This window comes from Gossypium arboreum, chromosome 12, assembly GCF_025698485.1.
Source record: "Gossypium arboreum isolate Shixiya-1 chromosome 12, ASM2569848v2, whole genome shotgun sequence".
Classification (NCBI taxonomy): domain Eukaryota; kingdom Viridiplantae; phylum Streptophyta; class Magnoliopsida; order Malvales; family Malvaceae; genus Gossypium; species Gossypium arboreum.
This window is the reverse complement of record NC_069081.1, coordinates 36,270,639-36,283,700: the sequence shown is the minus strand read 5'-3', so window position 1 is coordinate 36,283,700 and position 13,062 is coordinate 36,270,639. Positions and strand designations below refer to the sequence as shown.

General features: G+C 35.6%; 1 protein-coding gene across 2 annotated transcripts; it reads left to right on the top strand.

Annotated features, from left to right (window-relative positions):
• Positions 1-662: 662 nt before the first annotated feature.
• On the top strand, positions 663-9,570 carry LOC108465717 (calmodulin-binding transcription activator 3). Of its 2 annotated transcripts, none has more exons than XM_053022727.1 (13): positions 663-906; positions 1,713-1,832; positions 2,709-2,824; positions 2,947-3,035; positions 3,854-3,896; positions 4,992-5,205; positions 5,353-5,466; positions 5,555-5,835; positions 6,162-6,704; positions 6,875-7,569; positions 7,776-8,355; positions 8,488-8,805; positions 9,197-9,570. In XM_053022727.1, exons 2-13 carry the CDS (start codon positions 1,823-1,825, stop codon positions 9,281-9,283), a joined length of 3,090 nt encoding a protein of 1,029 aa, XP_052878687.1. In that variant the 5' UTR covers positions 663-906; positions 1,713-1,822; the 3' UTR covers positions 9,284-9,570. The 2 variants fall into 2 exon arrangements, with proteins under 2 accessions (XP_052878687.1, XP_052878686.1); XM_053022726.1 differs by having other exon boundaries at positions 666-1,212.
• Positions 9,571-13,062: the final 3,492 nt, after the last annotated feature.

Below are 13,062 nucleotides of genomic sequence, written 5' to 3'. Positions count from 1 at the left end.
GTCAGCTTATTGTGTGTCAGTGTAAGACCTGTTGTGTGTCGCAGTTGCCTTTGTTAATTTTAGGAAAATGTTCATCTAATTAAACCATCATTTATTAAGTTAAGTTAGCAGAACTGGAGTGGCTTTTAGAAAAAAACTCATTGCATGACACTGCCTTTGAAGAAAAACATTTTTATTTATCTGACTTATAGTTGAAAAACAAATAAAGTCCCCAATTATCAATTTAGCCGAGTGACATGCTCAATCCAATTTCAGCATATAATTAATATTCAATCCCAAGTATGAAAACCCCAAAACGAAAAGTTACCAAGCTAATTTTTATCTTCAGATTGATATTCGAGTCAGCTTCTTGTCCAATAGATCTATTCGATTTTTAAAAATACTAATTTTGATTGATGAATGAATTTTTTTAATCTGGCTAGGTTCAACAAGCAGAGAGTAAAATTTGAAAATATAATTAATGGCTAGTGTTTTAATTTTGAGCGAGTGAATTTTGAATAGTATTTTATTTTCGGTATAAATATTGTTAGTATTTGACAAATATTATAAAAGGAGAAGAAAGAAAATGGAAAAGAAAACAAAAATAAATAAAGAGAAAAATAATGTATAAGAAAAAAATTAAAAATTATATTTTAAACGTCCAATGATGATATTTAATGGGTAAATTATAAATTAGTGTAAAATGGATAAAAGATAGTTTATGTACCCTTGTCACCAAAAGAAAAGTTTAGTCAAGTTGGGGTAAATGATAAAAGATAATGGTAGAGGCAGATTGTTTCAATAAGTGAGAAGGGTGGTCAAAAAGTGGAGCGAAGAAAGTCTACGACGTTGAATCCTGGGTGATAGTGATAATCCCTCTTCCATCCATTTCCTCGGCGATTTCCTCCCTCTTTCTCTTGATAATATGTATATATAAATTTTCTGTATTTTAAAATTCTTCTTTACAAACGAGATTAAAACTTACATAGCAAGGGCGCGTTACCTTCGATCACCCACTTTCTCTTTTCTCGATAAACCGCGTTCTTTTTTTTGTTTTGTTTTGGGCTTTTAACAGATCCTTAAATGAGTATAACTTCTGTCCTTGGAAAGGAGCTTTTTCTCAAGGGTTTTATATTTTGAGCTAAGAGAGAGAGTGAGTTGAACAGAGAAAAAGAAGAAAGAAAGCCAAGATTATGGCAGAGTCTAGGCGCTATGTCCTTACTAATCAACTTGGTACCTATATAATTGGCTCTTCTATATTCTATTTCATTTCTCCCCCCCCCCCCGGGGGTCCCCCTAGTTTTTTACATTATCTTTTATTTGTGTTTCTAGTGAATGTTGAAATTTGCATGTTTTAACACCCTTTTTTTTATTGGTTTGGTTTACTAAAATGTAGTGCTCTTGCTTATACTTTAGTTTCTGTGGTGGGTTTTAAATTAATTTGTTCGAGACTATGGCTTCTCATTCGGGTTCTTTTATGCGGAAGAAGAGAAATGGTTAAGCAGAGGGGGTATTAATTTTGTTGAAAAGAGAGAGACTTAGGGTCAGAATTAAAAGGCAAATGAAGCTGTTTTGACTTTCTTCTTCTTTGGTACACAGAGCTGTGTATTAATCAAGAATCTTTTTTATTACGAAGTTAATGTGAGGGTTTGAGTAATTTGATGGTTTTTTACTTTTTGATATGAAGTTATATGCATAGATTTGAGCGAACTCTCTCATCTTGTTTGGTGCAGATATTGATCAAATACTCCTGGAAGCGCAGCATAGGTGGCTAAGACCAGCTGAAATATGTGAAATTCTTAGAAATTATAAGAAATTCCATATTTCTTCCGAACCAGCACATATGCCACCAAGTATGATCTTTGAATTGCATTGTAATGGTTCATGCTGTTAGATGATGATAGGTTGATAATTATCTTTACATCATGAAAATATTGCTCTTTTGATTCTGAAGTTCTATTTCTCCTGCCATTTAGGATAATATTATCATTTGCTTCTTTGAATATCTGCTCAATATCTTTCCCTTGTGGGATTGCAGCTTTCTTTTCTCAAATATTCCACGTCAATGTGCTGTCTTTCAATTCTTTTAATCCTTTTCCTAGGTAATGGAATTGTATTTGGATTCTGCTTCAGATAGAAAACCATTTATGATGTAAATACTATAGTTAAAATGTTCTCAAACAAACCATGTTACTATATTATTTCTTATTTTCTCATAATGCCATTCTTCTCTCTCTTTTTTTTTTTTTTTTTTTGTGTGTGTGTGTGTGTGTGTTCAGTCCTCTGATTCCAGGGCGGGTAAAATTACATCATTAACTTGACATCTAAATTTAAATAGCTTACTTTTTCCTAAAATCTGCTGATATCTTATTTCTCTATTATTCTGGGTTATTAATTTAGCCCCTTGGTTGATGGATAGCTTGCTGATTATTGATTACAAAATCACACAGTCCAGTGCTTGTCTTGGTGCATTTTTTAGATTACTTATTTTGGGTTAGATTCATCCTCTACAATAATGAGCAGAACAAGTTTGCTACTAGTAATTAATGGTTGTTTGATAAGTAATTAATGGTTGTTTGATACTTAAAATATGCTAACATCCTGAATTCGGTTAGTGGCTGTTTTGATATTTAAAATATGCTAACATCCCAAATTGGATTGAAGGTCATTTTGATATTTAAACTATGCAAACATCCCAAATTTAATTATCCAACTGTTTCTGTTTTCAGGTGGTTCACTTTTTCTTTTTGATCGAAAGGTACTGAGATACTTTAGAAAGGATGGACATAACTGGAGGAAGAAAAAGGATGGGAAGACAGTGAAGGAAGCTCATGAGAGACTCAAGGTAAGAGTCAGTGTCATCTTGTCGTCTATGTTGAATTCTTTTGTGGTAAGAAAGAACACATTTTGTATGAAGTTTTCTTTGCTTCAAGTGAAAACCATTGGAAAGATGTTGATTTTTTTCAGGCAGGAAGCATTGATGTTCTGCATTGCTACTATGCTCATGGAGAAGAAAATGAAAATTTTCAAAGACGCAGTTATTGGATGCTTGAAGAGTGAGTCTTTATATGTTTATGGGCCATGTGGCGGTCATTGTTTTGACATTATTGTGTGTGCATTACATTTTCTATTTCAACAATTAAATTTAGCTTTAGTTATACTTGGTTATTTCACTCAATGAAATTATAGTTAGATGTGATTTACAAAAAAATTCTTCCTCTACTTTGGAGTTGATAGTCTAAACTTATGTGATGGAGACACTGAGAGTTAAAGGCAATCATATTTTTTCTTGTTCCTGAAAATTACACACTCGTCCATTAATTTTTCTATTACTAAAATTTGAACCTAGAATTTTCTTTCATGTCAGTTAAACCGGTACACCAAGACAGTTTAGACTGTATTGAAAATTTTCTTTTGCTTATGCCTGTACTGAACTCGGTTTTATCCTCTTCTTTTCCATGATAGGATGCTTCTATGTTACATGCATTATTAATTCTGATATTTTGTTTCTACATTGAAAAGATGGCTGTTAAGTCTGAAATTCTGTTGATCAGTTCGACTTTTCTTCTCTAAAATTAGGAAAAAACTTGGTCAACAATCAACTCATATTTATACCTTCAATAAGGTTAACATAATGAAATACCAAAGCTAAGATTCCTTGTCTTTTTATAGTATGTTTTGCATTACGATAATAGACTATTTAGCATGTTGGCAGAGATTTCTAATTTTTGCAATCAATTCTGCTAATGTGGGTCATATTTTGTTGTTTGAAATGCATGTGCTTTTTGCTTGAAACTGTAATTAGTTTCTCTGCTGCAGTACTAATTTAAGGAATCTCTCTTTGGTTGCTGACATAATTCACTGCTATGTGTAGGGATCTCTCGCACATTGTTCTTGTCCACTATCGAGATGTAAAGGTCAGACCTTTTTCTATCACCTTTTTCTTTTTCTTTCTGCACCTGCTTTTCCATCTTTGAAAGAACTATTTGAAGTTTATAATAGTTTTATAGCTTCGTTTGTTAGAAGATTCTTTGACTGGTAAAAGTTAGAAATTGAAACCCATATATTTCTAGCTTTAGATGATGGTATGGGTACAGAATTCTGAATATTATTACCTGGCCAAAAAGGAGTTTTAAGAAGTTGATATAAATTGATGGAGCAGCTTTTTGTTTATAGACGTCTTTCTTATCTCTTCATTTGTACATTTTGAAGTGGTACGGTCTGAATGCTCTAAAACAAGTTAATACATTCAGTTATGTTCATTTTTACTTGGTTTCTTTATTGTGCATGCAAAAATTTCAGCAGGCCAAGAACATAGTTTTCTTGGCTTAAATCAAGGATAAGTATTGTATTTTGTACTGTGTTGATGGTCAGATGTTGCATTATATGGTCAATATTATATATATGTATATGTATATATACTTGAGCAGTATAAACTTTGTATTGTTTGTTGCTTTGTCCACTATGTCTTCTCACTCCCGTTTATTTACTTGAGATATTTCCATCTAAGCTGTGTGGCTATCTTTACCTTGAATGATTGCTCATTTTCTTCCTTCATATTTTCTACTGTCTGTTGGTGCCATTAACTTGGACGAACTCACATTAGGTGGTGAACTTGCCCCTGTTGTACCAGGACTAGGCATTCTATTCGACTTGCCCCAATCTTATTCTGAATCAGGAAAAAGAAGTTTCTTAGACAGCATTAAGGGAGCAAACAGGAAATTAGAGGGGATAAAAGGCTGCTAATTCCTATATTTTCCCACCCTTTTTCCTGTTGTGAGCATTGCCTTCTGAACCACTAGACATAGTAAAACATTGCTCCTTAATCTCTTCTAAAACATTAAAGGTCTTTGGCATCACAAAATGTAATTTTGTAGATTTTCATATACATTTCTTAACTCTGAACATAATTGAATTTAATATTTGTCTGAGTCTCAAGTGTTTTCTGTAAGTTTCTTAATAGTTCCAGCCGTTTTCTAGTTTTTCTTTTTTACTTTCTGAAATTTTGTCAGGGAAATAGGACAAATTTTAACCGTCTCAAAGAGACTGAAGGAACTATTCCATATTACCAAGAAGCTGTAGGAATTGTACCCAATTCTGAGGTGGAAAGTTCTATGTCTTCCAATTTTCATCCCAATTATTGTCAGATTCCTTCACAAACTATGGATACAGCAAGCATGAACAGTGTGCATGTGCAGGCGTCAGAATATGAAGATGCTGAATCAGGTATGTTTATTTTTAGCTAAATATGGCTCAGTTTTTAATAAATGATTAGGTAGCTAGTTTAATGTAGTTTGAGAATATGTTGGTTTTGTGAGTAATGAATGCATTAGTTTGTCTTATTCTTACCAATGAAGATGATATTTGATGCAGTGTATAATCATCAAGCAAGTTCACGGTTCCATTCTTTTCTTGATTCACATCAGCCTGTTGCAGGGAGGACTGATACCAGATTCTATGATCCATATGTTCATGTATCACATTCAAGTATGTTAATTCTTTGATTTTGTGTTATTCCCTTCTTTCCTGTTGATTTACCTCTCCGTTTTTGCTTACTGGCCTTCACTGCTAACAGATAATTATCATGGGAAGCCATCTCTAACTGCTTTTCAACTTACTCAAACTAACAAGGATAGAGAGTATAATGATGCTGGAATAACGTATGAGCCCCAGAAGAACCTTGATTTCACATCATGGGAGGATGTGTTGGAAGACTGTGATCGTGGGGTTGAATCTGCACAATATCAGCCACCATTTACCTTGAAACAAAATGATACTGTGGGGCTGCTATTTGACAACAGCTTTCTTAAAAAGCAGGCGTTTGAGGATCAATCACATGCTCAAGAAAAGTGGCAGGTAATGGAGTGATTTACCTCATGTAGCATGTGTAAATTCAAGGTGCAAATTGTAGTTTTTGAAACCATGAGTTTTTCTCTGCCATAACTATCTTTGATAACGGCTTTGAAAATTCTAGCTTAATAAATGCTAAAAGTTGAATTGCACTATTTAAAGAAAAGGCATTAATAATGGCCATTACTCATGCCAGCTGTAATTGAAAATTTAGGTCCTTTAAAAGTTATGACCTTATATGATATGCCGTAGTTGCATTGCTGCAGTTTAATGCATAGTGTATGTTCTACCTTTTCTTCTTCCAATTAAGTCCTAATTTGGCCCCTAAACAGGGTTATGAGGGTGATTCTTCTCATTTAGTGAAGTGGTCATTGGACCAGAAGTTGCATCCAGACCTGAGATATGATCTTACTTCAAGATTTGATGAAGAAGTTAATCACAATCTGCATCCAGAAAAGCAACATGATCATTATCTACTAAATAACCAGCTGACAGACCCCTCAAAAGGGGACCATGAATATGTTCCTAAACCAGATTCAGAGAACTATTTGACACTGGAGGGGAAATCTGTTTATTCTTCTGCTATGAGACCACATCTGTTTGATGGTTCTTTAGCAGAAGAAGGTCTGAAGAAGCTTGATAGTTTCAACCGCTGGATGAGTAAAGAACTTGGAGATGTAGATGAATCGCATACGCATTCCAGTTCTGGGGCCTATTGGGATGAGGTGGAAGGTCAAAATGGGATTGATGTTTCCTCTATTCCCTCTCAAGAGCAGTTAGATACCTTTATGTTGGGTCCTTCTCTCTCGCATGATCAGCTTTTCAGTATTATTGATTTTTCACCGAATTGGGCATATGTAGGCTCTGAAATCAAGGTAGGCTGTATTTTTTTCCATGAAAGGCAAGCAAGCATTGAAATATCAACATTTCACTGATGACACTGAAATACTGAATAATTAGTTCCTGACTGTAGTGGAATGTTAACAACTAGTTTTCTCATGTGTTAACATTTTTTCTTTCCCTCTATTTTCTTTATTTCACACAGGTCCTCATTACAGGAAGGTTCTTGAAAAGTCAAGGCCATGCCGAAAATTGCAAGTGGTCATGCATTTTTGGGGAAGTAGAAGTTCCAGCAGAGGTCATAGCAGATGGTGTTCTTCATTGCCACGCTCCAAGACATGAGGCTGGCAGGGTTCCCTTCTATGTCACATGCTCCAACAGATTAGCTTGTAGTGAAGTCCGAGAGTTTGAATACCGAGTTAGTCATATCCAAGATATAGATACTGTTGATAATCCTAGTAGTAATGCCATTGAAATTCTTGATATGCGATTTGGTAGATTATTGTGCCTCGGCTCCAGTTCTCCCGCTTCTAACACCAATAGCATCGCTGATATATCCCAGCTGAGCAGTAAAATTAATTCATTGCTGGAGGAGGACACTGAGGAATGGGACCAAATGTTGGCACATAACTTGGAGGAAGACTTTTTCCTAGAAAAACTAAAGGAGCAGCTGCTTGAAAAGCTATTGAAAGAGAAGTTGCGTGTATGGCTCTTGCAGAAGATAGTGGAAGGTGGAAAAGGCCCTAGTATATTGGACAAGGGTGGCCAAGGTGTTATACATTTTGCTTCTGCTCTTGGATATGATTGGGCCTTAGAACCAACGATAGTTGCTGGTGTTAGTGTTAACTTCCGGGATGTGAATGGTTGGACTGCACTTCATTGGGCGGCATCTTCTGGCAGGTAAGCATCTTGAAAATCAAGTTAAATTATGTTCTGTCTATTTTATTTTTCATCTTTTTGATTAATTTCCCCTACTACCCTATTTTCGAAACAAGCGAATTCTAGGCTGTAGAGCTCCAGGCCTCCTAAAATAAGGGTCCTAAAATAATGATGTGCTTGTTGTGGTCTGTCTGGCTTCTGCTGACATAAACTGTCTTTAACATCAGAGAACGCACAGTTGCTTCCCTTATTTCATTGGGTGCAGCTCCCGGAGCATTAACAGATCCAACACCAGAATACCCTTTAGGCAGAACGCCTGCTGACCTGGCCTCAGCCAACGGACATAAAGGAATTTCTGGTTATCTTGCTGAATGTGATTTGAGTTCCCATCTTCTATCCCTCAATTTGGATAAGCAAGGCAGTGCCAGTACCACAGATTCTAGACCAGATGTCATACAGAAAATTTTGGAGCTAAACACAGCTCCACTCAACTATGGGGATGCTTCTGATGGCCCATCACTAAAGGACTCATTAGCTGCTGTTCGTAATGCCATGCAAGCTGCTGCTCGCATCCATCAAGTCTTCAGGGTACAGTCTTTCCAAAACAGGCAGTTAAAAGAGTATGGTAATGATAAATATGGAATGTCAGATGAGCGTGCACTTTCACTTTTAGCAGTCAAGTCAAACAAGCCCGGACAACATGATGAGCGCGTGCATGCTGCTGCCATTCGCATACAAAATAAGTTTCGTGGTTGGAAGGGCAGAAAAGAGTTTCTGATAATCCGCCAACGCATTGTCAAGATTCAGGTCCATTGCCATTGCTGCTTAGTTTATTGGCTCTTATAATTCATGCTTTATATTGAGTCCTAATTTTCCTTGACAATCATAATTGTTGAATTGTTGAACCCTAACTTTTAGTTTCGTTTAACTTTATGAAAGGCTCATGTAAGAGGCCACCAGGTAAGGAAAAACTATCGGAAGATCGTCTGGTCAGTAGGAATTGTGGAGAAGGTGATCTTACGTTGGAGACGGAAAGGAAGTGGTTTACGTGGATTCAAACCTGAAACACTCACCAAGGGTCCTAGCGTATCTGTGCCCCCAAAGGAGGATGACTATGATTTCTTGAAAAAAGGCAGGAAGCAAACTGAAGAAAGGTTGCAGAAGGCACTTGCCAGAGTTAAGTCCATGGCCCAGAATCCTGCAGGCCGAGATCAATATAGTAGGATGAAAAATGTTGTCACCGAGATCCAAGAGAAGGTAATTGAAAACTATGTTACTCCAGCTCTTTATTTTTCTAAAAGTACCCACGTTAGAGTCATGCATAGACATAGGTATGGGGTAAGATCCTTCAAACATATAAAAATCTTAGAAAAAAATTGAACAAAGCCATGTCTGTCACTCACACTCAAGTCATTGAAATGTTCTCTCTAATACATTGATATTTGTTACTCTTGGTAAGGATATTGACACATGAAAGCTCAGTCTTATTAGAGATGTTTAGATTTTTCACTGAAATCGAGCTTTCCTGAGATGACTCTGCAAGACCTTGGTATCTCATGGGTGGTTATCAGTATTAAGATTTAGAAAGCATGCATGAAAACTAAGTTTGGTTTTTATGACAAATTCTCTCTTTGCATTAACTTGGCAGGTCTTGTACGATAAGGTTCTCAACTTTGCAGGAGAAACGACAGATTTGGACAAAGACTTGATTGATCTCGAAAAAACTATTAGATGAGGACACTTTCATGCTCACGGCACCTTGAGCGAACCATATCTTGTGCCGTAATTCAATTACAAATCATGTTCGATTTAATAGCTGGTATATGTACTTATTGGTAAGTGTTGCTAGAATTAATTTGTAAATGTTGGAAGTAGCGATTCATAGAGTGACCCATTACTGATCAGGTGAGATGAGATAACAGCTCCATAGATTTTGGTAATAAAGATGGGTCCATGCTACTTCCTACTTTGTTGTAGCTTATTACTTCATTTGCTTATAAATGTTGCCCTTTGCCCAAGTAATATCTCTTCTTATAATTTAAGCTATGATTTGGGCTATATATGCTCCTCCATGCAGATTGCAAGCTTCCGAAGGCAAACAGCAGTACAAAAATGAATGAACCACCTGGATCAGTTATTCAACCTGTGTCAGGTGTCTGGAGGTGGAGGTATTCATGAGCTAGATTGATTTTAAGCATGATATTAATATGCTTTTTGTTTGCCTAAGCCTTGCTTGACCCAAAATGAGTTTAAAAATTTGTCCAAGTTTGTCCATATTTGCAACAAATTAACTTAAGCCCATTTTAGACTTGCTTATATTATTTTTTAAATTTTTTTCTAAAATATTTATATTATTTTAATTTAATGTTTAATAATCTTATATAATTTTTATTTATTGAAATTTTATATAATTTTCTTTTAATATTATTTTAATTTTTACATTAGAGTAATAAGTTTAAGTTTGAGCTCGGCTCATATTTTAAATAAGTTTATTTTTTCTCAACCTCATATTTTGGACTTAATAGTTTTGTTCAAACTTTCTTGAATTTTAGACGAGCTTTCGAGTCGTGAATAGATTTAGAATATAAAAATTGGTATATCTTGAATCAGTAGAGAATCAATTTAAATGACAAATTAGAGGAAACAGTAAAAGAAAATCCATTATATATTATTTTAAAAAATTGTTTATAATTGAAGAAATCATATATAATAGTAATATAAAATTACAATTTAGGAAATTAATCCAATGTGGGTATAGATTAGAAATTGTTATTTGTCACATTAATAAGTTACCATGTGTAGATATTATTCAAAGTTGCAAATTGAATAATAACTTAGTTTTGCATTTAAATGCCTAAAATTAATTTAATCAAATATTAAATTTCCGTTTGAATAAGAATAAGGTATATGTATAATGCGTGTGCTAGAATTCCCTATGATTATGCTTCCTAGTAAAAAAGATTACAAAGTATAACATTAATTTTAAATTTAAACACTCCCATTAATTTTGCTTTCTTTATGAGTGTCAATGCTTAATAATTGCTAACTTTCGTTGAACAATTTCATTGTCTTTTTTGATAAAAAATGATATATTTGGCCTAATTATGAAAAATTCCATTGTCTTAATAATCATAATTGAGGAAAAATGTCGAATTCTCTCTACGTTAATGATAATGGTGCTTTTCTTAGTGAAAATACTGATGATGACTCTAATCTCGCCGGAGATTAGAACACAAAAAAGGTACGGTTTAAGGATCTTAATCCAGTTTTGGACTTGGAGATGGCTGATGGTTCAAGTTGAAAGAGATGCTTTTGAGAAAGGATTCTTAAGACCAACGAAGGGGGAAGGGAGTGGATATTTATGATGTGGAAGAATATTTCGACTTACTCGACGGAGATATCAAAAAGTTGGCTGTAAATGGAATCCTGTCGATTTAACTTTCAGACAGGATAAATCAACTTCTAATTAAGCATATGGCTACCTCGATGGTGTTTAAACTCTTAGGGAGAAACATAGCCTTTGAGGCGTTTAAAAATCGGATATATAGCCTATTGAAGCCATCCATGCCCTTTCAATTGATGGATATTGAAAATGGGTATTTTTTGGTCAAATTCCAAAATTCAGAGGATTACGTTAAGGTTCTTTCTCAAGGGCCATGGACTATTTTCGGTCAATACCTAATGGTTCAACCCTGGATAATGGACTTCAATCTTGCTAAACCTTACCCAAGTGTAGTCATCACATGGATCCGATTTCCAGGGCTCCTAGGTCATATGTACAAAAAGAAAATCTTATGGGAAATAAGGGAACTGGTGGGAAAGGTTGCGAAACTGGACTCAACACAGACAACAAAGTGAGAGGCCGATATGCTCAAATGGCAGTGTATGTTAATATGGAAAAGCCCTTGATTTCTAAGGTTTTGATTAATGGAAAGATTCAACGTATTGAATATAAATCTCGTCGTTTGTTTCTTGTGGCCGTTATGGTCACTTCAAGGAAAATTGTAGGCGATTGGAAGAGGCGTCGACAGACTTGGCAAGGATGAACACGGCGCCAGAAAAGGGAAGTGTTGTTTTCGTTACAGCTGCGGAAACAAGAGGCTTTGGGTCCTGGATGCTGGTGGAGTGTAAGTTTTGGCGTCAATCAAGGGAGCCACGAAATCTGGGGAAGAATAATCAAGGAGAGCAATCGTCGGGATCTCATTTTAGAATGCTGAATGTTCTGGAAAAGAAAAATGAATTTTGCTTGTTGGGAAAAGAGGATTCTACAGAGCCTATAATTAATGTTAACAATTTGGTGAATAGCCCATAGTAAGAAAAGACAGCTGGAAAGGAGATAAAGGTTTCTAGCCATAATAAGGATAGATTGGAGCTTTCAAACAAAGTGGGCCATACCTATCTTAATAAGGTTGATTCGGTAACTATGGAAGTTGGGCTTAAGAAGTAAAATGCTAAGTCGGTTTGGGCTGAGGAAAGTAAGAAGGCCCTATCCATGAATAAAGGCTATGGCAACGATCTAGGCCAGAAGTCCATAGGAATGCACGGGGTTTCTTTTGTAAAGATGGATAAGGCCACTACTGAGCCAGCGTTACAAAATACTAAGTTTCATGTTCAGTCCAAAATTCTCGTTAACTCTAGTAACATCGATTCCACTGCTTCTTTTTCTGTTTCAAGTGACATTGAATCAGGGGTTAAAGAAACATGCAATATGAAAACCTTTTTCTGTTTCAGGTGATATTGAATCAGGGGTTAAAGAGAACATGCAATATGGAAACTTCGATGGAGTTAAGGTGCACTTCAACTCAGCATTTGAAGGACCAGAGGGAGTTGAAGTCTCGATGACTGATGGTGTTTTAGATCCTGAAAAGCATTCCGCAGTGATTTTCAAGGAAAACTTGCACTCAAACCAGTAGGGTATTTCGGTTAAACAAACTATAGAGACCTTGGGTGTAGGTATCTTAGGCCCTAAAGATAAGAAGAATGGTGATAGGGACAGCAGCGGTCGTAGTAGAATCCAGGGGAGTCGCTTTAAATCCTTTGGCAATTCTCAGATTCACTCTAATCCACGGAGGTGATGGTGGAGATCCTTTCTTCCTAAGTGTCTAATGTAACAGCGAATGATGCCCAGGAAGTAGCTTCAACCTTGGATGGGGTTAGTGTCTCTCAACAATAATGGTATGTTTCTTAATTTTTTTGTATTAATCTATGATTTTACAATTTTTTCTTGGGATTGCCAAGGTTGTGCTAGTGTTAAATTTCCTCGAGTTTTCCATAAATACAATACGAAATATAAACTTGATATTATTAACTTGCTTGAACCAAGAGTGAGTGGTGCCAAAGAAGACAACATTATTGCAAAGCTGGGTTTCCAATGCTCACACCGAATGGAGGTGATAGGATATTCTGGGGGAAAATGGCTTGGACGTAAAGATTCAATTTGAGTTGAGGTGGTTTGTAGTATATAAAATGATACTTTGAGGTGACTATTAAAGGATGGAATATTTGTTGCAAAAA